Source organism: Strix aluco, chromosome 4 (genome assembly GCF_031877795.1).
Source record: "Strix aluco isolate bStrAlu1 chromosome 4, bStrAlu1.hap1, whole genome shotgun sequence".
Lineage (NCBI taxonomy): Eukaryota > Metazoa > Chordata > Aves > Strigiformes > Strigidae > Strix > Strix aluco.
In genome coordinates, this window is record NC_133934.1 from 56,544,302 (window position 1) to 56,571,590 (window position 27,289).

At 39.0% G+C, this 27,289-nt stretch overlaps 1 protein-coding gene across 2 annotated transcripts; it reads right to left on the reverse strand.

Moving 5' to 3' along the window:
* On the reverse strand, nt 1-24,248 carry SLC39A8 (solute carrier family 39 member 8). Of its 2 annotated transcripts, XR_012623151.1 has the most exons (9): nt 24,024-24,248; nt 16,823-16,991; nt 11,510-11,679; nt 10,840-10,962; nt 9,525-9,692; nt 4,513-4,720; nt 3,820-4,004; nt 2,405-2,552; nt 1,076-1,190 (listed from the first exon to the last, which is right to left on the reverse strand). XR_012623151.1 is itself a non-coding variant. In XM_074823196.1 (8 exons), exons 1-8 carry the CDS (start codon nt 24,204-24,206, stop codon nt 1,044-1,046), a joined length of 1,353 nt encoding a protein of 450 aa, XP_074679297.1. In that variant the 5' UTR covers nt 24,207-24,247; the 3' UTR covers nt 1-1,043. The 2 variants fall into 2 exon arrangements, 1 of the variants encoding a protein (XP_074679297.1); XM_074823196.1 differs by lacking the exon at nt 2,405-2,552 and having other exon boundaries at nt 1-1,190; nt 24,024-24,247.
* Nucleotides 24,249-27,289: the final 3,041 nt, after the last annotated feature.

A 27,289-nucleotide genomic window follows, 5' to 3' on the forward strand; every position in this document is an offset into this window, starting at 1 on the left:
TAGCTGAATTGTTTATTTCAGAAGAACTCATACATATAAGCATGATTTTAGAAAGTTCACATGCAACTGATTGTGATAACAGTTTGTATATTTTAGTATCACTTATGTTCACCCAATCGCACACAAAAAAATCTATTTAAATTACAAAAAAGCTTACCGGAATATTGATTTTAGCAAGTTTTTTCTAAATTCCACTTTGTAAAAGTAACAATAAATCTTTAAAAATTTTAACCCAAAATACTGGTTTTTTTAAAAGGGATACTTGTGGAACTTAAATATAAAACATTATCATTTTCATAAAATACAAAATGCCTGAACATTTTTTAAATAGTCAATGTTTCTAAAATATTATGGAGTTGATATATTGTCATAAATTTAACACAGGTTCCCTCTAATTAAAGTGGTTCTCAAAATAAATCAACAATTCCCTAGTGCACTTATAAAGAGAAAAGATCAAAAGCAGTAAACCAGTATCTTTCCTTCCAGTGTTAATTGGTAATTAAAAATCTTAGCTTCCTTAGTACCTATTCTGAAATAGTTTGATTTTTTTTTTTTTTTTTGCTGAGGGAAGGGGATGTTACACAGACAAATCCTGCATGAAAGTCATGAAAATTAACCAGTTTTGAAACTGCTTGCCTTCATCACAGTTAAAAAGGGATATGAGACTCCATTATTTTCTTTTAAATAAGCACCTTAGACCTCAGCTTTCATTTGGTCTTGAGTTGCATGTATTACATAATTCTACTGGCCAAGTAACATCCTTTCTCTATGACAGTTCAGATATGTCTGATAATTTTAAGTAGAAATAAAAATATTAGAATCGGTTCTTTGGCATAGTACAGAAGTTGACAGCTCTTACTATGTGAACTGACTGCAAGTCCTAAAGAAGAATTTCCTGTATTTGAAGCAAGGGGGATAGGACAGGACTTGTCACCGTTTCAAGACCAAGTCAATTAAATGAATGTCCCTTTATGGATTTCAAGTGTCTTCCCTTTGTAATTTACTTGAAGTCTTCAGTACTGATTCCATTTTCACTTGCATTATCACAGCTGAATATTTCCTGCATACAAGGTAATCAGCAGTATAGCAGTAAACCCCGTCAGTAAACCAGCATTCTGAATAAGGAAGAATGTGAGATCCATCTTTCTTCCTGTCACTTTCTCTCGCAGCATATCGTTCATCTCTGGGAACTGAAAAAAGGGATATTTTTAGGTAAGTATTGCCATCTCGTGGTAGCGTGCATAACTTAAGGTATTAAAAACTGAACCATATTGACTTGGGACTGACTATTAGAACTAATAGAAGGTGAAGGCAGTCACAGGAACAGGTCACCCTAACTACCCTGAAAAACCACATCACCAAGGATTGTAAACTGAAATGGTGTTTTGTTCCTCTCTACTGCATGTCTCTCATGCAAATTTCCTCTTTTTGATTCCAGCAGTTTCATAGGGTCCAATTGTTGTCCATATGTTGCTAGGGGCAGCTGCCCTTGTATTGCTAAATGTTGTGTTTCTTCCTTCACTAGTACTAACAGAGAAATCCTTGTTCAGGAAATGGAAGATTAGGATTCTACTGATTTATCTATAAGCAAATGAAGTGAAGCTGAAAACACAGACAACCCCTCAGAAGTAAGAAACCTGTTACAAATAGGTCTGGTGGGCTGATGAGGTAGAGCTAAAGCAAGGAAGAAAGAAGAAGAACGTTGTAAAACTGGTGGTAATACATGCAATATTACAATGCAGTGCAATGAAGGGATTCTTCATTCCATAACATGCATTTTAATAGTAACACAATAGCGTATACAGCAAAAAAACCCTGCAGAAACAAAGATACTTCCTCTGAGCCAATGAAGGTGATGGCAGACAAACACTAGCGATAAAGTCTCCTGCATGGGGTGATTTGGGCTATGTGTTTGCAGCAGATAAAGTCAACTGCAGTGGATTTTGACAAACATACTCAAATAAGTTCTTCTTCTGTTGCTCTGAGAGTAGTATAGCCAGAATGCAATGAAGACTGTATATTTCAAGCATTAGGTTAGAAACCTTCAGTCTGAGTGAATCAGAAACCATATCTTTCTTTGATCTCACAAGGCAAAAACAGCTCGTGAAGGTAATGCAATTCTTGAAGAACAGACTAAGGTTAGTGAGAAGCAGCCAAACCTTCCCAGAAATCACTCCAGAACTCCATAATCCTCTTGCACAACAGGCAAAGACAACAAACCAGATCAGCTTCATGCCATACAACAAGACTCATTTGTGCACACACCTCAGCGTACACATTCTCACATGTCCACAGCCTCATCACACAGTGATCTTACTGGCAGAGGTTGGACTATGCCAATACTGGAGGAAAAAAGAACAGCAAAAAGAAAAGAAGGAAGGAGTGACATTCTAGTTAATCCTACCTGCTTCTGGACAAGCAAACCAGAAGTGTGTGAAAATCGTAACAGAAAGTGGAAAGCCAGATCTCTGCACAGAGCACTTGAATACCCTATTTCAGACTTTTCAGGGGGAAGAAAAATTCAGATAGGTATTTGATAACAATCCAAAAACCTAGAAAAAGAGAGATTGGGGAGGAGGGGAAGGGAGAGAGACAGAAAGAAAGAAACAGAGAGAACAGGACAACAGATACAAAGAAAAGAATGTTACCTACTTTGATGGATTTAATAACAAATTTAAGCTGAGCCACTCTAAATTTATGCCATGAGTTTTATACATCATAGTTCAGTGCACTACTATTCATTATATGAGTGAAACTAAATGAAAAGCATTAGCAATTAAGGTACTGCAAACTTGTAAAATAAACTATTTATATTGTTCATTTAACATTATTACTTATTAAATCCTACGTTATTACCTAAATCATAATAGTATTTAATGAAATAGTCACTATAACTATATGACAGTTCTTAAACGTGTATAGAACCAGACTGGGGTCTCAAATCTTTCTAAATTCAGGCCTCGCTCTTTCAGTTCTACACTCAAATGGATTCTCATGTGGCAGCTGTAAAGACCTTTGCAGATACATCTGTTCTTACCACACTGAATTAAACATAATAAAACTTAAAATTCTTGAAAGATCTCTCTCATTTTCAGATAAAACATCATTATAAAAGTAAATTAGGAACAATGCTGACTGTCTATGAATCCAGATTTTATTTCCCAAGGTCTAAATCTGATCTGGATCTTAGCACAATTTCTTTGGCTTATATCTTCTAGCACACTTTAAAAAAATAGACTGTTTCGAATAGAGTTCAGCAAATTTTTTTAGTCTGAACCAAGAAACTGGGACTAGTACTGTTAATTTAAACCAGAACAGAATTTAAGTCAGGTTTTTCACTTAATCCCAAAATTATCACTGTGGTTACACAACACCTTTCCTTCAACTCAAAACTAAGTATTTTGTTTCATTTTACCTATCTTTTCCTTTTCTTTCAAAATACGGTTTAAATAGACAAACGAACCTTTTAAAAATAATAAGGTAAAATACTTTGCCACTTTAAGATGCTGAAACAAAGTATTTATACACTTTTTATTTTTTGATGAAACCACTCAAATTCATGAAAAGCTTGTGTCTCAAACTCTTTTCAGCAATAATCTGATCAGCCCTATTTGTGAAGTGAAAGCCTTTCATGTTTCATGAATAAGCATAACTATTTGTGCACCTCCATTAAGGTTATAATTGATGATTTAAGATCTAATAATAATTAGATGACACTGGCAAGAGAGGGTCAAAATACTAAATTCTACTGGAGAGACTTAGTGCAGTCTTTGTTTTCTTGCAGAAAAATAAATAACTGAAAATGAAATTATATCTCACCATATCTGCCAGAGAGATGTACAGGAACATTCCACCGGCTACAGCAAAGATGATGTTAGGAGCAAAGTTGTTGCCTACCAATATACCAAAAGCCATCCCAAGGTAACAGGAACATGCAGACAGAAAGTTGAAAAACAGAGCCTGCCGAGTACTCATTCCTGCATTAAGCAATATGACAAAATCCCCTAGAAGAAAGAAAAAGAAAAAAACATCTTCAGAAAACAATAGTGTGATTATTTTCTGATTTCAAAGGATGTCTGAAGAAAATATATTATTTGTATACAAATTATAATCCCCTGCTATTTTTCTTCATTCAAGTAATTGATGAAGATTTGCCTTCAATACTAAAGTAACTGAAATATTCTAAAGCAAGCAGGTGATACGCAATTGAGCTAAGAGCACAGGAACACAGAACTACCTATAATGATCTAAAAAAAATTAACACAACAGTGTATGCAGCATACATGAACAGGGCAATTAATAGCTCTCTAATACATACTCCCAGCTTCCACCCACCTGTGCTTGGGAACTTCCTGTGCTAGACATGTATTTTGGTGCTTGGGAAGTTTTTGATTAATTTTTTTTCCATTAAATTGTCTGAACTTTCTTTCTATCTATGCCAACTTTCAGGCAGCACAGCCTCCTACAACAGAGATTTCCACTGTAAACAACATGCTGAATGAAGTTTCTTACCCAGTTCATGAGGAAACTCTTCACACAAGATGGCTATGGAGGTACTAAGCCCTTGGAGCAGAGACAAAGTGAAAGAAGCACCAATAGCCAAACCATCTATGAAATTATGTACGGCATCACTCAGTGTTACCATCCAAGCAATGGTCCCAATCTTGGACAGCGGACGCCCGTGAAGACACTTGCATAAGCTGCCCTGGATAGCTTCTTCCTGGAAAAAAATAACACAATAGAGCAATTTCATAAAACGCTGAATAAAGAAGCCAACAAATCACACTTCTGTCTTTAAATGAATGCCAAGCATAAACCAAAACACTACTGCATATGGAGACCAAAATGCTTGGTCCAAGAAGCAAAAGGCATAGGTAGCAGCAGCAAACATTTTCTGTTTCAACAAGTTAACACGCAGGGCCCAATCACTCTTCTGACTACAAAGCTTTACCTGAATGCCCTTCAGCTGAGACAGAAAGCAGTTCTGACCATAGTGCCCTGAATGTCTCCCTGGAGTCTCTGTCAGATTAAGAGTGCCAAGGCTCCTCACAGCCTCCTCAGCCACCTCTATTAAGCATGTAGAGTCAGAAGGGTCAGATCACAGTGACTGACAGCATCTGTATTTCCTACCCAAACCACATCTGGACCAGTTACATACTGCCAGTACATCACGCTCTCAGAGACACACTCAGCCACCACAGTAACAGCCAGGTATATGTGAATATAGACACACATCCAGATACTCCATAAACTTTATTTCTAATTTTGGGCAATGACAGTCAAGTCCACCTATTCAAATAAGTTTCTACAGAGCACATGTTTAATAAAAACAGGAGTGGGTAATTCTGACTGTGCAAGTTGAAGGCTCAGAGCATGAAAACAACAAGCTAATATAAAACTGCAATGCTCATACACACCAGGGATCTCAATAACTCCTCCCAGAAGTAGAAGTAATTTATACATGTGGTGCCACAAAATAATGAAAAACTTGAAGCAGATAAAAGGAACTGCCATTTTAGCTGGGAGCACAAACTAATATCCTCTCAAAAAATCCTGATAATCCATTCTGATAAATTTCTGTACACACATGTACTGTAGTTACACAATATTTACAAGAATTATAGTATATCCCCCCTAAAAAAAAAAGAAAGGATTTGCACATAAGGCATTAATTAGTGCTTACTTACTGGAATACATAAGCAGTAATATATACATCTTAAGCAGTAATATATACATCTGTGGGCCCATAGACATATTTATACACTTCTCCTTCTCTTGCAGGAGAAGGGTGTAGAATACCAGCTCTTCCTCCTTATGAAAAGGTCACAGATTATTCCAAGCAATTTTCCTTAGTTATTAAAAAGAACACTGCAAATTTTTAGTTTCGCCATATCAAATGCAAACACTACCAGGCAACTGAATTTTGAACTTCATGGAAATATAATGATTAATAAATTCTTACAAAATCTTTAATTACAGAGCAGTAAGGTCTGTCTGATGATTTGCTCACCAGACTCTTATCTGACATCCTTGTATGTAGGAGCTGCATTGGGACAGGACAGGAATTTGAGTCATATGCCTGTTGCACCACTTGGAACTTGTAGCTAATAACGCCTTGGTTGAGTAGTGCCACAACTGCCATAAAGCACACTTATAGCTCCTATTCAGTGCACAGGAAACCCTGAAATAATACTTCTACGATGTGAAAATGAGCAATGGATCCAAAAATTGGGAGTTTCCCTGCTGACTCAAACACATAGGCTTTAGACTTGTACTACATGCTTGCCTTCAGTTTTTGGAGGTTTTCCTCTCAACGTTTCATCTAACACACAAGTAATGCCAAACATATTTTTGGGATGATTAATTTGTACCTATACTAATTCTGTTTGAGATAGGATCACTTATGAGTAATAGACCTCTCAATCCACAAAGGCAACTTGAACTTCACTTTAAGAAAGAAATATTACAAAGCAAGCCACATAAAATACATATATTCGGTAACTGGAAGTAAAAAGAAACATGAGTATGAGAAAATCCAAATACAATTAGCAAAGCTCTTCCACCTATTCATCCAGATCCCTGAGCTGAAGTTCTGTTCCCCTACATTTTTCTTTGTTCCCTGGTGACCATCCTTCAAGCTTTCTAAGAACTAATGGAGGCATTGTTTTGTAGATCATCCTGATTTCTGCCAAAAGCACATCATCTTTCTTGGGCATGTTTCTAGCTTCACTGAGGAAACGGAGTTTGAGACAATGCACAGATTTTCATTTTGAATAATTCATTCATTTTTCTTTCAAAAAAGAACACCATTCTTTTGGAAACCACACACACACACACACACACAAAAACCCCAACAACAACAGCAAGTATCTTCTGATAAAGCAACAATATTAATCTCAGGAGACTGTATTTTGAAAAGGTATATTAGCAACTCCTATCACACATAAGAAAGAGACATGGTGATAGTTTTTGTTCTGTGAAAACTTTCTATTACCAAAACAAATCTCACATCAAATGCCAAGCATCTCCAAAAAATCAATGGTTTTATGGAAAGAGTTTATCAGGATGAAAATTCCTAAAAGAGAAATGAAAACACTGAGCAAATAATACAAATGTGCAAAAATGTCACCTGTACATACTTGCTTACGTTTGTTCTCATCAATGCACATTTGTTTTATGTGGGAACCATGTGTGTGCCTACACTTTTCTGAGGGCTGTGGGGGCATAACTGGCTTAGACACAGAACTAAGTAAAGAACCCATTTTCTGGTACCAGCTGCACAGCTGAGAATTCCAATGACAGTCTTGAGCATTGCATATGTATGACAAACATAAAAACCTGAAGGGTTTTTTGTTGAAATAAATAGTTTACAAATATACGTGCTGAACTTTCCATGCATCTGTGAAGAAAATGAACACTGAGTAACAAGATGTTATTAAGAATTAGCTGCTGAATTAATCAAGAATGGAACTGACTCAAAATGTGCTGAGGTTTGGGTTGTTTTATCTATGTACTTTTAAATTTTTTTTTAAGTAATTGCAATGAATTTAGGTGAACAGTATTGATTTAATTCTAAAAATTACTTTCTTCATCCAATCTTTCAAAATGCAGAACAACTGCAGTCTAAAAACTAGGAAATGGGTTTCTAGGAATTGGCTGTGTTTGCCCTCTCTAATAAGCTTTAGCTTACAAGGACATATTAAAATTCTATTAGGTATGTGTTGGCTTATGCCAAATGGTTCCTTCATAAACACCAAATGCCTGTCAAGTTGAATGCATACCTACCCTCATGGCACTACTCTAACTGCCCCAAAACCCCTCAGCCACCTTGGCCCTCCCCTGCCCCCTGATGACTCTGAAGGCTACCTGGCCCCTTTGAACCTGCCTGGAGAAGGAAAAGAGTAATGATGCCTTTTTTGTTGATACCTCCAATATCAGCAGTGGGCTATCTGCCACTGGGATTTCCTTGCCGCCAGCCTTGGCTCCAGACTGAATTTTACCCTTACTTTCAGGAGGTTTTAATACAACATATGCTCTTCCTGGCTTTGGAGAAATGGAGGGGAAGAAAGAATGGAAAGCATGAATTTTCATACGAACAATAAGTAGAGAAGAGCCTTTGTGAAATTTTAAGTTCCTAAAGTCAAGACTGAATGTAAAAGATGTATGAGCATCCCACAAAGGATCTTGGGGTAACCTACAATACTTTATGATCACAAGCACTGCATCTAAACTAGTTGCTAGAAATAAATGCTATATAGTTACATTTTAGTATTATAATATATGGTATGATTTTGTTGTGTTTATATTATGCGTAAGCAGATGGCTAGACAAAATGTAATAATGGAATAGGTCCAGATAAAACTTCTGGTAAACAGGGCAGAAAAACTCTCATACCATTGGAGATGACTGCCTCTGCAGAGAGTGGAGGGTTCTCTGGTATGTTTTATAAATCTACAAAATACAGTTTAGGGACACTTATAATACTAATTCCCTCTTGGTGCCCATGCAATTTTAATTATTAAGCATGCTTCTCCTGGTTTTTTAAATGCCCAGTATCCACCATACTTCATGACATTTCTACAGCAAGGCCAGGTACAATTCTGGTACTTTACACTGTGTGCATCAAATGCCCTGGTGAACCTGCAAGGTCAATGCAGAACTCTCAGATTCTCTCCCGGCTGTTAGGGCCTGCCTCTGGCTTCCTCACTGCTCCCCGCAAACAATTTACTGTCTAAAGAACATGGGTGGTAAAATAGAAATCTCTACTATACCAAAATCTGCCTTAGCCATCAGTGAATTGTTTCTATGTGTTCTTATTTTTTTAAAATAAGGGACAGTATTGCTCCTCCCTGTACAGCGAAAGAAATAAAGAAGGACACCAACTTTCTCTTCCTGCTTCCATTTTCTTCTCAGACAGAAGGAAGTTGTAGCTGTAGTATAAAAATGAACGCAGAGAAATATAGAGAGCAAATCTGAAAGAGAATAATACTTAAACCAGGAGGAATGGCTTCTGTCTCAACATATTACCTCCATAATTCCCACAGTATCCAAATATACTGGACTAGAACAAGCAGTGCTCACAATATACTGCATGAAAGTTACTGTATTAGTTTTCTTCATTAATCATCGATTTGGAGGAATCATGTTCTCACACTTACGGCTTTACGTAGTCAGGAACACAATATGGATCAACACTAAAACACACTATCACGCTTTAAGCAAAACAGTAACAACAACAACACCAAAATTAACTGAATTATCTGATTAAATATATACCTCTGTTGTACCCATCCCAACACTGTTATCAATTAGCTCTTTCTGTTGGCTACAAATTGAATGCATCATTCAGCTTCTGCAAGCTTGCCTCAAATGCCCACATTTTTTTCATAGGGCTCAAGCAAGCTATAAGCCGTAAATTTACAAAAACTTGACAAAAGTAATAAAAATTCATATTAACTCTCCCCTCAGATATGCTTAACATGACTGGCAGGGATAAAATAAATAAATAGACACAATTTTCATACCTGTGCTGAGACCACACTGATGCTGTCAAAACCAAGATTTCCATTGCTCTCTATGACGGCTGAATTTGCATAACATGTCCCCCCATTGCTGGATGATAGTGGTTTGGGTGGGTTAGTCTTATCCTGAGAACAATTCTGTTCACCATTTTCGGAGTCATTATGGCCAGTCTAGATTAGACAAATAAATAAAAAGGTAGCTAATTAAAACAAAAGCAAAATAACAAACCTAAGAAAATAGAGACCTAAAAGGAAAAGGGGGGGGCATCCTATTCATGCTGCCTTGCTTTCAACACCAAGTAAATGTTTAAATGGGCTGCAGTAAACATTTAAATTAACTCCAAACGTATCTAAGTTCCTAACTTATCTCTTAGTTAATCAGAATACCTGTGGGGATTTTTCATTTTTATACCTTTATACAGAACCTCCCAAGCTGAACACCTGACCTTAAGTGATAAACATCTGCTAGTTATTTATGGCTGCCTGTCAAATAGAGCTTATCAGCCTTTGTCAACTGTTCCCAAAAATAAAGTGCAACAAATTCATTTTTTCTATTTTTTTTTTTTTTTGGTGCAGTTATTACAAACAAGGGACAGTTGATCTTCATAATCTTCAATATCAGCAACAGTTTGGGAGGGGGGACCTTAAGTGAGGTAAGAGTAAGAAGACAGGACAGTTTTCATCACAAGACATGCGCAGAGAGGACCAAAAATTTTGAGAGGGCCTTCTCAGACAAATTCAGTCTCTCTCATCTGAGTACACAGCAAAGTACTCTGATGTATGGGTAGAAAGCAGAGCACTGTGCAACAGGGATAACTGCAGTGTCACTAAAGCAGGTCTGTGTACCAGAGCATGGGGAAACATAGAGCTGAAGTTACTGAAGGTGAGATTCAGGCACTGTCAGCTCAGTTACACTTTGCAGATGACTAAGAAGGTATATAAGTCACATTGATTTCTCCTGCCCAAAGGGGATCTCCAGGGGCAGACTCAAGTCTTTCTAGCTCTTACATATTTCCACTTTTTTCTGATGTGTTTATCTAGCACAGCAACGACTTGGCCATTGAGAGCAACTGACAGCAGACCACACTCACATCTGGATTCTGTTCCCAGCTCTGCTTGTAACTCCCTCAAAAAAGTGAGACTGCTTCCCCTATCCAAAAATACGGATTTTAAACAGATATATCAGAACACATGGTAAGGCTGAATTCCTCAGATAAAATGGAAAAAAACCCACATTGTATTAAACTATCAAGTATTTCATAAAATATAACAGGTACTTTAAGGTAAGGCTTGTTCAGTTAGTGATACGTTTCGTTACCTGGTTATAGATCTTCAATGTCAGTTTAAGAATCCTCTCCACAAAGAAGAGAATATAGAATCCACCAAACACAGCAACTGATTTCTCAATATAATTATCCTCTTTCGGGTCAAACCCAAATGCCTAACAGTGAAGAAAAAAGCAATGCATATTAGTCTGCAATCTTAGCACATTTCCAGAAAAACAAACACACACCCCCCACACACAGGTACTCCCCTAAAATACAGACTGTCTCTCTACTGACCATGAGTTTCCATGAGGCTGAAATTACAAAAGATCCTGATCTTTTTAGATTTTTTTTTTTAATTTGGATTAAATGTTAACAGTGTTTTAATTCAGTAGAACTTTATATGTGGAATGTAGTAGTAATGTGCAAGACGAGGAGGGTCTAACCTGTAGCACATTAAAGTTCACTAGAATTTTATCCAATGCATTTCTCTTTCTGTCTAGAGGCAGAACAGTCCTTGGTCTTTCGCATGGCACAACTAGACGTAGATCTTAATGGCTCTGCTCACCCAGTCAGAAAGAGATGGTAGCTAATGGCACTGAAGCCCACCCACAACTGTTTGGAGACTGCAACCCACACGCAGAATCCCACTGCAGCATGCTTCTAAAATTAATACACTTTAGTAATTAGTATGCAAACCAAATAATGATTCCCTTTGCTTACCTCTGGAATGAGCTGGAAAATTGCGTTAGAAAAAAGAGTACCAATGGCCAAGCCCACAAAGTAGGTTAAAACCTTGGGAAAATATGACTTCTTTAAGAGGGGAGTTAAAACCAATCCCAGAAGTGATGCCAAGTTAATGATAGTCACAGCCAGGAACCCAAATCCCCAAACTGTGGATAAACAAGCAGAAATAGAAAATATTTTAGTATAACACCCACTTCAGGCTGTTTGTGATTTTTCTAACAGCTGGAATTTTTTTAACAGGCATGGAATTGGGAAAAATAATGGTTCCCTGGTTGAAATTATACTTCACAAATATAAAAATCTTAAAATGCATGGATACTTAAGATGCATACCTGCAGAAAAGAAAGATCTGGAAACATTGTCTGGGACTACCATATTAAAAATGGAAACTGTGCTAGTGTAAGATCTGGCATAGCCTATCTGCTGCTAGTATAAATCAGGTGTCTCTACAGTCAGCGAAGAGTAAAAATTAAGGCTTAGGCCAACAGTCAAAGTAGCTATAGCACAGACATAAGACAAAAATTCATACTAGTTCCAGGGTTAGATCTAATTGCCATTTACTCCTAAAGAACTCAAAGATTGAAAGTCTGCTGTCTTGGCTGTGCTAGATCAAAAAAAAAAAATCCTTCCTGATAAAAGATGACTCCTTCAAATCATGCTGAGGTGGTAACTTTCTGGTCCTAATGCTCCTTCTCCTCTTCTAATGCAAAGTAGTTCTGCTGGCTGAAAATGCTGCCCACCACTGCTTATCCAACAGGTGAGGTGGTAGATAGCTGACAGTAGAGACAATTATAATAGAGAAATGAAAGCATATAAAAAAAGATGTTCTAGGTTCAAAAAGATGGACATGTAATTTAGGTACACAATGGGGAAAACCTTTTCTAAGAAGTGGCAAATGCACCAGGGTTCACCGTAACTTAGCTTCCTTCACCATAGTCTCAGATTTTTAGAGTTCAGATACCAGGACTTGAACAAAGCCATACCATAATTATTCTGGATTCTGAATTACAGGTTGGGGGTGGGGGGCGGGCTGGGGTTGCTGTTCTTCATAAGCATCTCAAAGTTGTACCTCTGTGCACGACTACTGTTTTTCCCAGTGACATCTCAAGTCCCTGTGAGTACAGAGAAAAGCTCTAGAGGTTGCACTGAAAAGGTCTACAATGCTTGGCTCAAGCGATGTCACAGAACCACAAAGTAATCCACACAGAAAGTGGGTTTGTCTGTAAAAATTACCTACAAATAATAATCAAAGCCAACACGATGTTTGCTATATGAGAACAGTTTGGTATAATACAGAAAGATGCATTATTATAAGCTTTACAACATGTATGTAGAGAAGTTTTCATAAATTCCTTTCTGCAGAGCAAAAACTAACATATCAGATTACAATCTGCATCCTAACTTTCCTACAATACAATCGGCAAACACACTAAGCTAGATTCCTCACCTGCAACTGGAATGGCTCTACTTTGTTTGCACAGTGTCACAATTTTTATAGGTAATGAATTTTATATTATGTCAAGAACAGAAAGCATTAGAAACATTTAAAGCATTTGCAGAAGATAAATCATTGCCAACTAGAACATTAATTTGCCATTTTGAGAGAGAAAACCACACAACTATATATGGGTAGATCCACTAATCTACACAGGAGATTAATTTCCATTAAAATAAATTACAACTGAACTTGTATCTTTTTGAAATCAAATCTATAATAAACAAATGGGCTTCCAATGCCATCATGAGTCACAAACTACTGTTTACAGTTTGGGATTACTATAGAAGCAGGAGTCGCTTTCAGTTTAGTATACAGACAACTCCTACACATTATTCTGTGCAAAACATACATTTTAAACGGAGTTAACGTAAAAACTATTTATCAGATATGAAGCATTTAGAGTACTTGCCCAAATTACTTCATCAGACACAGGAAATTAGGACAAATTTTAAAAATTACAATTAAAAAAGCCAATAGTAATTACTTTTTACGACAAAAGACAAGGAGGATAAATTTACAAATTGTGTGTGTAGATCCGTGGACACCAAAAATGATAGGAGAATGGAGCTTAAAACCAAGCACAGAAAAAGCAGTTATTGCCAAGTTGTGAGAGAAGTTCTCACAATACTATATGCTTCACTAACAAATGGTCTAACTTTCATGCTTGTACTCTTTGTTCAGAACAGCAAAACATAGTGGGACACTTAACTCGAAGTACATGTTATAAATGATACAGTTGTCACCATTTTGTATGCTTAATGCAATGGGAGATGTGTCATAATGTACTAAAGGAACTGTGCTCACAAGTAGGGACATATTCTAATCCACTGGTATGTAGTATCCCCTTTTGTCACAAAAAAAAAAAAAAAGTAAAAGGAAGAGCCTTTCTTATTCCTGATTTATCAGAGATTAGGGGTGCCAGAAGACAGATGCATTTCATAGATTATTTTAATTCTTCCTTATTCTTCCACTTTGGGTGAGTAAATCAGAAACAAAATATCGGTATGTAAAATCCCAAGTTCTTTGGGCCATCCAGATCTAGGACAGATAAAAGTAAAATGACATCTATTGATTAAATAACCTCAGACAATGGAAGAATAAATTATTATCCATCCTAGGCATTCCATAGATCCTGCAATGAGCCTCAGTAGTATGGGGAATAGTTTAAACTAATTAAATTTTTAAACAAATAAAATAATCTAAGATCTTTCTTAGACATTCTCCAGGAAGGTGCTCCTGGGCCTTGTGACAAGCTTTTCTTTGAGTTCAGAAAGACCTGAAGTGTAATTGGAAAAGAAAAAAAAAAAAAAAAAAAAATTACCACATAATTACAGGAACTGGTACTTCAAGAAAAATACCACAACTGGGGGGGTGGAGAGGGGGAAGTGATAACATGGTAACATTCCAAGACAACCCATGTTGCCAAAGTTCCTGCTTTATGGATTGTATTTCACAATATCATGCATGCACCACTGTCTTAAAATTGGTTTTATTCACTAAGACTCCATCCACACTAAGCTTTTCATGAGTCCATGCATCTCAAAGCTGGCTAGTCTGACTTTATGTATCAGAGCAGGGATCTGCTAAAGACACACACTCTCTTCCCCTGAGACCGGTGGCACGGTCAGCTTTTGCCAACTACCATTATTCTTTCTGTCTCTAGAACTGTAGCCCCAACAAAGAGACAGCCAAGATATCCAAAGCCACAAGAAGTCCAAAAAAAAAAAAAAACAAACCACTGGCACGAATGCAAGATGCCCTCCTCAGAACACCATTGCTCGGCACTGTTCCCTGTAAGAAGTGGGGAGGACTGCTCTGGGCCTTCCTGAGGCAAGCTCAAGCTCTTCCTTAGCCCTGTCCTGGGATGAAGAGGAAATAAGGGTATGAATACCTTTCTGAAGAAGCCAAGCAGAGAGCACTGAACCTGTTCATCTTGGACAGATGGAATGCCACTGCGCATTTCCAGCTATTTCATGGAGCTCTATACACCTCCCTATCATCTTTCAGAGAAGCAAGAAAGGGAGGCACATGAGTGTGCCTCAAAGGTCAGCTAGGTTAGATATGAGTTATACAAACCCCAAGGCAAAAGACATGCTATGTGCTGCCTTTTAACTTCTACTCTGCTTCGGCAGCAATTTTTTTTTTATTGCAAGTAGCTGTCCCGTAAAGCTTACTGTACTAATTTCTTCTGTATGTCTTGTCTGTTCATATTTTGGAAGACAGAATATTGTTAAGTGTGTGGGAGTCCCTGGGCAGAAAATTCACATAAGCACAGCTGGAAACATATATAGAGGATTTTGCTTGATAGGCAGTAATTTAAATCAGCTGGTCTCAATTCTGCCACAATACAGATTCATTTTGTGATGGGGTGGGGGTGTGCGTAAATCAACATTTGCATTTGGCACTGGGCCTTTCAAAATAGGTACCACTGTGTGTCACAGCCTCATACACTTGTGGTTTTAAAATACCCTAACCATGGGTCTTGCAGATTTCTTGCACCGCAGCCAAGAGAGGGACAGAGAGAAGGCTGCCTTGCTTAACTGGCTACTGGACATTACTTCTGAGCTGGCAGGATAAAAAAAAAAAAAACCAAACAAGTGGAATAGCATAAATAGCTTAGGACCTTAACTATAGGTCAAGATTTCTATGTACAACCTACTTAAACAGCCCCAAACAAAAAAAAGAGAAAGACAGATCCTACCCTCCCATGCAGATATTATGGTCCCCTTGATGATATGTGCCCTCATGTGATATAAGCAATCTAGAACAACCATGGTAATTGATGCCATGGTTTCAGTGATTAATGAAATATAATTCTAATTATTCACTGACACAGCTAAGTTTTAGGAATGATCTATAATTCTTAATAAATATCATCACTTATATTAATCAGAATGTTATTAATACTAATATTTCAAAAGAAAAAGCCTGCTGTATCTCTACTCATAAATACTGACATTAGGCACCTGCTCATCCAACATTCTAACCTTTAATTCAAATGCATCCCTTGGAACAATAAATTTATTTGGAATACTGAGTCAAATAAATAGGCCATTACATATTTGATCCTTATCAGTGCAACAAGTGACTTCATTAACCTGCTGCATCTTCCCTGTCCCACATTTTTTACTGCTCTGTACAGTTCTGTGCACAATACGTACAGAAATAATAGTGAGAAAAATAAGAGGAAGCAAGATGAAGGCTACTCAGCCATGTGATAATGTTGCATGTGGAGGGGGCAGCACAGAAGATGACATGAAAACGGGAGTCAGAGTCTGGAAAGAATATGGGCATTTTTCCTCAATAAAACAGTCACTGGCTCCTCTGATGTCATGACTCCCACCTGCAAATAATTCCACTCAAATGCAGTCCCCTAATAATTTTACTCTGAGTTCCCTTGATACATGCACATCCCATTAAGTCTGATTTCCCACTGCAAATCACCTACACAAACTTCCCTTCTGTACTCCCACCTTCTCTCCTATTAACCAGCTATTCGCAAGAGTCCTTACGCTTCAAGGCACACACCATCATCCACATAATGGGCAAATTATTCCATAACTAGCTACTCAGTTCTTTCACCTTTCTCTAAAACATTCTTAATAGATCACTGTCAGGAGATAGGATATTTGTTTACATAGCCCACTAACCTGAAACAGGATTTTATATTCCGACTTTACAACTATATTCTCCTAAACAAGACACTCCTGCTAGGTATAGATAAATGCTTACTATTCCCATAAGAACACCCCACTCCAGTCACAGTATTAATGCAATTAACATTAACTAACCTTGTAAAGAACGTGGTTTAGATGTATCCACAAAGTTTTCCTGATGATCACACGGGTGAAAAATTAGCTGTTGCAAAACAGCAGGACATATTGTAGGGAAGCTTGAATTTGATACATGACTGTTGTTTGGTATCCCATGCAAAGAAAAAATTTCCTCGCTAGTCAAGCACTGAAACAAAAAGGGATTTTGCCAACTTAATACATTAATGCAAAACCACAAACTAACACATACACTTAGAAATCCAAGAATTACAACAGAGGAATACTGTAATGCATTTTCAAGGAAGTGTACACGCTGTTTGTACGCTGTGCATGAAAACACTGTGATCACTTAATGTGAACAGAAGTGATTCAAAGTATTTTAAGTAACATAAATCACAAATCAATGAAACATATTTTCAACGGACATTTGCAAATCTTATGTCCTATGAACCAGGACAGTTAAACCTTATGATCTATTTGGAAAAATAGCTTCAAAGTAATTAAAATCTTATGTAATTACAAAATAATTAAATTTAAGAGCAGACTAGATATAGGTAAAATCTCAGTGACAGAGTATGTCAAAAAAAGTTTGCTAATTCAGTGATTGCTTATTCATGTAAGTAACCACTTCCACTTTGCAACAATGCTTATTTATCTCCCCAAATTAGCTGTTTTAAAATGGTCTAAATATTAGCAGCACTCAACATTTTTCATTCATTTTATAGCAATAATTGTTGCCAGCAAACACTGTTTTGTAAAACCATCCCATACTCCAATGAGATAAACTGTTATTTCAGATCTTCGCTTTGCCCTCAGCTCAGGATGTACCAGTATCTAACAGGTCAAGGATAAATGTACTTAGCAGTTGGCTAAACCAGGCCAGGTTGCTTTGTTCGTTATTTTCAACGAAAAAGATAAAAGACAATCCATGAAATATCTTCAAACATACATCTGCAGAAAAATTGAGTATTTTAATATGGAATGTTTTATACCGCTGTAATCTTTCATCTAACACTTTGTTTATTCACATTTCCTACAATGATCAATAAGGAAAAAGTGTTATTTTTGGGGTGTAAACAAAAGTGATTTGGCTTATTTCTGTACAACAAACACATACCAAGGCTGAGTCTCAAGACAAAAAAAAGTCAAATGTTTTCCTTCTATATGAGAAATTGTTGGAGCATCACCCTCCCTGTAGGAAATCTCAGTCTGGTTGCAAAAATAGAGCACTGGAAGCCTTAGCAAAATAAAAACAAATGGTCGCTCCCTGCACTTTGCAGTTTTGCTAGCCTTCAGATTCCACAGCACTTCTCCCAATAATTCAAGAATATTATTTATAAAGCAAATTCCTTCTAGAGATAAGCCAAAGCAACTGCAAGTCATTTACCTCACCAGAGCTGTTTCCACTTCCGTTAATAAATACTTTTCTAATATCGTCCAAAGGTGAAAGGCATACAGACACCATTTGAACGTGACTATTTCTGATTTAGCTTGGAAGAAGAGAACATGCAGGTCAATTCAAGTGACTTCAGCTAGATTGCATTCAGGATGTTTCTGTCCTTCCTCTTTAATGAGCCAGTCTAGCAGAGCACTCAAGTACATGCTTGAACTTAAACATAAGTATAAATTTTATTAAGACCATGAGACCTTGAAGACTCAAATATATACAAGCAATGTGCACATACTTTCATCTTTCAGTGTCAGTGTTAATGTCAAAATACCACATACAAAATAAATATAGCTTGATAACTGACAATGTCTTTGTGTTTTAAAGCACGTTGCTCCATTTAATCTCAATGGAAATAGCGCACAGAGAAATCATCACTGGAGATCGTGTCTTTAACAGCCCAATACGTGAACCTCTGGAGCTTTCTGAATTAGTTACGTACCTAATCATTTTACCACTAACTCTGTATCATGGAATAATGCAAAATACATGGCTAATATGTCCAGTGTGAAACAAAGAGAGGATAGCTGTGGTCTATAGGAATAGTTCCTATATGGTACTTCTTGTATTACTGGCTCATAGAGCCATTTCTGGAAGTCTACAGTGAAAGCCCTTAGAAAAACAAGCCAGTAGAAGCTGAACATTCATAACCTAACTATCTCTAAGAGACATCATCTTTAACTATCTCGTTCCTAGAAATACAGAACGGATTACTAGTATTTTAAAATACTAATATATTAGTATTAATATTAGTTCACAAAAATCCAAACCATGTTGTAGGTAGAAAAACAGATTATGGAAAGAAAATAAATCAGACACAGCATGAATTAGTAAACTTGAGACTTGGAACTTTGGCTACATACAAACAAATAAGCAAGAAATACCATCGGACAAGAGCTCTTTTATGTGAAGATGAGAAACAGCATTTTATTTAATTACTATTATTATTATTTTGATCAGGGACAAACCCAGAAGATAATGATTCCTATAAATGATTCATTGTTATAAGTCACCCCATCCTCTCAGTAAACTTCTACATACATCCAAGAGCTAAAAAGCAAGCTTGCATGAGTTCACTGGCACAATTAAAGGATTAATTAAAAGATTAAATCTATCAGAAGCCTTGGATTGGAGCAACTCATGTTTGCACACTGCAAACTCTGCATTTATCTTTGGCGGATAAATACATTAAGACAGCCACACTGCTGTAAAAACATAAGCTATTTATTTTGTAAGACTGACGGATGATCTCAGCAGAAAGGAAATTTAGCCTCATGGAACAGAGGACTGAGAATGATGTCCTGGCTCACCAAGTCTACTGTCATGTCTGCCCCCTGCTATTCAGTAAGTACTATCATAAAGAATAGGTGAGGGAACTGGCTGCAATATGACTGTCACCCAGTGTTAACAAACATTGCAAAAAAGATATGACATAACTGATCATGTCCCTGAACTGTTAAAAAAATCACTGAGCTTTCCTCAAAATTGGGGAGGACTTAAATCAATACAATTTACACAAACTATTCAGACTTTTAAAAAAAATAAACCATCAACCGGGTTACTCAAACAGATGTTTACTTTTCTTCTAGTAAGGCTCTCACAAAAATGATTGACCAATATGGGACTTTTTTTTTTTTTTTTAAATGGTAGATGAAATAAAGTGATGCCCAACTATCTAGAATCTCTTTACAATAGTATCTTTATAAATGACAAGCAGATGCCAGCTCATCACATCCTTTGAAGGAAAGGATGGGACAATTGCTCAGACAAAAGTAATGCAGAGAGGACCTCTAACTGGAAAATCAACAAAAAATGCTACAGTACCAATAGTCTCTAAATGCTTCAGCTCCTTTTCTGATCTTCTGCCATGTTCTTATCTTTGCTCTACCTTTGTTTTATCTGTAGCATTCCACATGTGAAGTACTAAGATACCCAACAGCAACCTGGACTGTAGTTTCTAAAAGTTGCCAGATTAAATACTAGCCTAGCCCACACCAGGGCTGAGCAGTGGGTCACACAGCAAAGAAAGAATGTAGTGAATGCCTATCTGACCAGCATTTTTTTTTTTAAATTAGCCTGAACCTGGATAAGGCAAAATAGAGACATATGACTTTGTCTTCCTCGACTTGTAACAAATGAAAGCACCTAGTGCTGACGTGGCGACACCTTTTTGTCACTCAGCACAGGTGAGAACTGGATACTAGGAGATGACCATGCCTTCAATAAGCAGCACTCCATGAGAAAGTCAAACCAGGTAAAGCTGCTTGAATGCACTTGTGTGCTTCAGGCATTTCACACACACCTTGACATGTTCAAGGCAGCTGTTTATGCTGGGAGCTGAAAACTGTCCGTGGATGCTGAAATTTGCTAAAGGTGCTGTAGAAATAAGACACTTAGAGGGCAGAACAACTAAGCCTATTTATCTTCTCACTGGCCAGGCAACATCAGATCGTGGTCTCGGATCAAGACCATAAGCCACACTCTGTCAGATCATCCCCCTTCTTTCAAAAAGCACAAGTTGTAACTAGTGAACTACTACCAAAAAAAACCCAAAATCAAAGAAGATACTAGCCTGGTTCTAGTCTATCTCAAACACTAAAGTTACTGGGTTTTGACTCACCTTGAGGTGAAAATTAATTATTATCTGATCATGAATATTAATAAAGATTTTTAACTTCATTTTGTGCAAATGTTTTGTTCAAAAATTAAAATGCATTATATTAACACACAGTATTCAGGCATAACATCTAGACATAAATATAGATTTAGAGAAGTCAAAGAAGGGAATTGGAGCATGATTTTAGCACTTAGTGATTACATCAAAGCATAAAATAAAGGTGATAGTTAACAAGCTTTCTTTCCAATGCCCACTTACCTTCCATGCATTTTTTGACCAAAACTTTTGACCATGTCATTAAATCCTTCCACACACACATGTATGGCTATCATACTACAATGAACCAATGACAGAAATTCATAAAAAGTTTCGTGGTTTTACATCTTGCTAATAATGTAAAATACAGAGTGAATAAACATGCTAACATCTATTATACTGAAATGGCTAATTTTATCCCTTATTCATAGGACTAAAATGTGTTGGAATTCCACAGTAAAATGTGAAAAAACAGCAGTGATCAGTATTTGAGTTTGCTCAGTAACTATTTATTTCTCTGACAGGGAGCCCTAGCTTATATATTAAGAAAAGGTGATAACAGAAAAATTGAAGAGCAAAGAAAACGTAAGAACAAAATAAAGGTAATTATAAAAGTGCATGATAAAAGAAAAAAAAGAGACCAAAAACATAAGGAATTGGAGTCAGTTCAATGAAAAATTCCAAAACAGTACTCAAAAAGTGTTTTCTTTTTTGTATTTTACAGGAAAAAATTAGCATCCTCATGAACATCATGGGACATAAGTTACCACAGATGCCTACACAAGCATACATTCAAACACCATCATCAGCAAATTAAATATTCTTTTTCTTTCCCCTATCTTCTCAAGTCAACCTAGTATCAAACCAGAAATCAAGCATCCATCTTCTGGCTTACACATCCAGACTCTTTCAATCTTTAAGAAAATGGGATCAGCTTCTGGTGGATCTTCTCATGTGAGATTAATAGGCTTACCAAAATTGTTATGAATGAAACATTAAAACTAAAGACTATTACTGGCATAAAACTGAGACTGTTCCTTCCTGCCAGTATTGGAAGTGCCATATCACCTGTCCATTACAGATCAGCTCTCCACTAAAAATTACTTCAGCCTTGGATGAGGGGCTCCCTGATAGAGCAGGGGTGTGTTATCTTGGCTGGAAGAAAGGCCTGGGAGTCAGCCCACTAGCTCTGGACACTGAAGTTAAGAACTGAAAGTCTAAGATAAATCTTGTTTCCTCCCACAAGCCAATATTTATGCATCCTGAATAGATTCAGCCTATCTGAGAAAGACCTGAATCACCCTCCAAAGGTATTTATTTTCCTCCGTAGAGAATCGGTAGAGCTTAGGCCTCTGATGCCTTCCAACACACAAAGTTAAATTAGGCTGCTTTACGTCTTCTGTCATAACCAGTAGATACTCTAAATTATCAACTTGTAAGCAAAAGAGTCACAGTATTTGAAAATGATCACATATGATTTACTTGGTATGAGTATGCATTTGCATGCACCACCTGCCCGAAGTCATGCACCTAACATCTATAAGGGATCAAAAGCCAGGAGATAAAATGCACTTGCTTAAATGTTCCCAGCTGATGAAGGCCAATTTTAAGAAAGAATACAAGTAACTCAGCAAAAAAGTATACACGTTTCAGTATGGTACACTAGATATTATTCAACATGGACACAACTAGAACAGGCCTGTAAAAAAATGTGTTTCAGTTAAACTTCAAATGACTTATGAGGAACATGCATTTACAGTAATAAAGAAGAGCATTACTTTTTTTTTTTCCCCTCCGTAGCCTGTGCCAAAGCCTGTGTACGAGGGCTACGTGCTTTTGCAGAGGGAAAACCTGAAGGACTGAAGAATCTAGTCGTTTCTATGCCCTTTTAAAGAAAGCTCCTTTTCATAGCCACATTCAACACTGCAAACTTGTATTTAACATGTGTGGCTGGGGAATGTTTATGTTTTTAATACACTGTGTTGGAACAGTGTTCAATTTGTGAGATTTGAAAGCAGTGACTCTCACAAATATTGCCATGCTTATACTGAATCCTACATTGATTTCAGTGGCATTAACTCCCAGTTAAACCTCCGGTAAGGGTAAAGACATCAGAATTGCACGCTTTCTAAAACAAAGGAAGCTTATTTAAGGTTTGTCTCTTTCACAGCACAAGCAAAAGACCTACTACTCCAAATGTAAAAAAAATTTCTCAGGGTCCCTAAAACCATGCCTGTTCAGTTTCTTAGGGAGTAGAACCAAACCAGAGCAAATAGTCATTCCTGCTTGCCTTTCATTTTCATGACTGACTTCTTGTCCCTGATTCCTGAGCATAAGGAAATCTCCACCAGCCTCAAGAGTCTCCTTCAAGGAAATTAACTTAGTCTAGGACACTACAGAGATGTGAAATTACATAACACTTTAACAGTAGGTCTCAGTTTTGTATGGAGACACTAGACAGGGTAAAATATTTTCATGGAAAGCAATATTCCTGTGGTATTTAGTCAGTAAATTAAACAACATTTTAAACATTTTAGTAGATTAATTGATGGGTGTACACTTTGTACTCAGATGAAAGGTGTGAAAAATTCTGAAAATGTTTCTGTATGTCAGTAGACCTGTCTATAATGAACTTCGTGCTATCACATCACAGTTGTATTTAACAAGTCCCGAAGATTTACTTATGTAGCCCTTGTACGGAAACACCAGCTGACTCTCATACACTTTTTGCTGTTGTCCAGATGCTATTTACCCAGAAAAAGTGTCAATTTAAGAGCTGACCAACTTAGAGCTAGAGCTAATCCCACGGGCAGCCCCGCACCGCAGCCCGAAGCAGCTCACCGACGGCTTGGCAGCTTCTCCCCTGCCGCAAGCTGGGTTCACCTGTAGACCGGTCCCTTCACCCGAACCCCGGGCCCAGCGCCCCGGGAGCCCTTTCCTCCCTCCCTCCCTCCCCACTTCAACGTGAGGAAACACGACGGCGACGAGGAGATTTAAGCGCCTAGGGCGCTGCCCACCCGGCTCGGCGCCCTGGTTCCTGGACGCGCGTTTGAGCCCAGCCCTGACCGCCGAGCGACAGCGAGACGGACCCGGCTCCCGGTACGGCAGGCTCCCGGTACCTGGTTGTGGTGGAGGTGGCTCAGCGGCAGCACCCCGCTGAGGACCGGCGCGGCGCCCAGCTGGTGCAGCAGCGCCGAGAGCTGCCCGGCCGACAGGCTGTGGTTGGCCCCGAAGAGGCGCAGCACGTCGTCGGCGAAGGTGGCGGTGGCCGGGGCGCCCCGCGCCGCCGCACGCGCGAGCATCTCCAAGCCCCGCGGGACGCGGCGAGTGTGACTGGGCCAGCAGCACGGCGCGCGCTGCCCTCGCGCCGCTCCTGCCCACGCGCCCGCGGCTCTGCGGGGCGGGAGCGGCGCCCGCCCGGCTCGGCCCCTCCCCGGGGGGCGTAGTGAGGGGACGGGGACGGGGGGGGGGGGACGGGGAGCAGCGAGCGCGGCGGTACCCCGCGGCCGGGACACGGGACTGGGCGGGGCGGGGCGGGCGCCGCTCCCCCCGCCGCGGTGCCCCTACGGCAGCCCTCGGCTGGGCGCCGTCCGCGCCGCGGGTGCCGGGCCGCTTTGAGCCACCGTCAGGCTAGTGCCGGCGGCCCGGGGCCGAGGGCAGCCACGGGGCCTCCCGTAACCCTGCGAGACGACGGCGGGCTGGCACGGGGCTGGCCGCAGATGGCGCCACGCGCGGGCGAAGGCTGCAAAAACGCCCGGCTGCCGCCAGCCCCGGCCCGGGGGCCAAGGGTCACAAAACCACCAGCCACAGCCAGGGAGCCGCAGAGTCCTGCCCCGGCCGGGCCAGGCGCTGCTCCCTGGCGCGCACCTGCTGAGCTCAGCGTGCCCGCCCTGCCCTACCTGCCATGCGGCACCCTGCCCCCCGCCTGCGCCCCACCGGCAGGCCCCGCGCCCGCCTGCCGTGACCCACGGAACAGCCGATGGGATAGTCGAGGCCAAGGTCCAGGCCCAGGCCCAGGCCAGGCGCACAGGCACGTACGGCCCCGCCGTACACACGTCGCCAGCAGTATCTCCTCAGCCGAGGCAGCTGGACCTTGGAATGAGCAAGTCAGTTGGCAGCCAAGTTAGGCAACTCGCTTCTCTCGGGCCCCCTCCCTGCCACAGGTCGAGACACGGATTGGCGTCTGGTCTACCTGTTTAGGAAGGTTTAATGCACCAAAAAAGCACGTTATTGGGGGCATGCTTTTTAACAGAGAAAATTGTGACTGCTCACAGGTGTATTCCTGGGGGCTGCCACTCAAGTGATAAAAATGCTCATGCTTCAGGACAGCAGCCATGTACTAGCAGCTCCGGCTCAGGAGAGATTTGTAGTATTAACAAGTTATTCTGTAACTGCCTGTTACAAAATTTCTTGCGTATCCCTGTAGTGGGCAGAGACAGCACATTTTTGAAGAGGTACGTTTTTTAAACAGATTCTCATTTAGACCTCTGTGGAACTGTGTTGAATTACATGAGCTGAGACACTGTCCCCGATTCCAAATTTTCTCAAACCAGAATTTTGTACTGCGTGTGCCAAGCAGTCTGGGTAACAGCAGTATGAAGGAGGCATGGTTAAAGATACTTCACAAGCAGCAAAACTCATTTGGATAAATTCTTCATAAACAACTTCCATACCACAGTGCACAAAGCACCTAGCAGAAAAAAAATGCCAGCAGCATAACCCACCACCAGGAAATAAAAGAAAATTCTAGAGACTGCTAACAATCATATAAATTCTACTACTGGAAAACCTGTTACTCTTGACTGAGAGCCTGAAGAGCTAACATACTTTTGTGCTTCCCTCATACTTGGTTGGTGGCAGCTAAACCAGCCCCGGCACAATTTAGCTGCAGGTTGTTCCAAATGACAGTCCCCATCTGCACTGGTTATACCTCCACCCTACCCACCTCTCCATTTACGAGTGCATTTTGGGTCTTTTCCAGAGAAATCAACACAAGATTTCCTTTGCCGCTAAGGGAATCGCAACGTTCTTCTTTAGGCAGCAGCTGTGTCAGAAGCAGAACTGGCACCTCCTATACTTTCTTCTTCAGCGTGTCTATTTCTGAACACAACTCTAGTAACAGTTGATTATTGAAGGCATTCTGAAACTTTAAAAAGTCTATATTTGAAAAGTACCTTATGACCAGCAGATAAATTGAAAACAACTGCAAACTAATTAAAACAGGTAAATCAAAACAGGTTGCTGGTTACATCAAAAAGATTTGCCAGTGCTTTGTTGTGCAGGGTCAGAGAGCTAATCTTAAAATTGATTATTTTAAGACTTCTTTTTTATCAGTAACAGAAATATAAAGGATTATCTGAATTAGTGTAATTAAACAAACTCATGTTTGCATTAGTTCTTAGCCCCATATTTGCATAATTCTGAAAAGTTCAAGGAGTTCCTGGATAATTCCATTAAGAATCATTCTCTGTTGCCAATCCTCTGCAGAATTAAAATCCTGCTCTATTTCTGAGACAGCCAAAATTTTTCCTCAAGGAGTGATGCTTAGTTTAAAACATATAAAAAGTTTCTAAATTGTTACCGAAAAAGACCACAGGAGCTAGAAGGACATACTAACAACAAGACCAGAGATCATGTACCTTTCAAACTGTATATATAGCACCTGAAAGACTACTCCAGATTTTGTGTATATTCTTGTGATGTACAGACCCAATCAGAAAGTCTAATCTTTGTTCATGCCAAGTCTGATAAAGCTTAACCAAATACTAACAGAGACAAATTCTTTCTCAAACCGAAAGAACAATCTGTTTGTACACTGCAAACCAAGTATTTCCCAACAGTACTTCACGGTCCTGATTCACTATTGTTCTGTTTCCTGCTTTTCGTACACCTGTGTGATGTTACTGTCACATTTAAACCACCACAAGGTGCCAGCGCACCAGATGGTGACTGGCAGTAGGCAAGATGACACGTAATCAGCTTTTCCAAATTTCTAAAGGGCCAAATCCTCTCTGAAATGGGTTTCTCTTAGGAAATTCAGTGAAGCTGTAGCTAATTACATCAAAGCTAGCATGACTTGTAATCGTGTTATTTACTTATCTCAAAGTCAGAAGAACCCTATTTATTGTCATTCAAACCAATTGAAATAAACTTATTTGAAAATAGCAATCATAATTTTTTCATTTGGCAGATAAAATATACATACCCATCCCTCCCTTGTATTAACATTTGCACCCTTTTTCTCTCAACTCTTAGTTGGATTAACTATTTAATAGGATTAAAAAATTATATCCTGTAACTAAACACCCTTGAATTAAATGACATATATCAATGGATATTTCTAGGGGAAGTATCTAGATAGATATGTAAAAATATTGGCCTGACA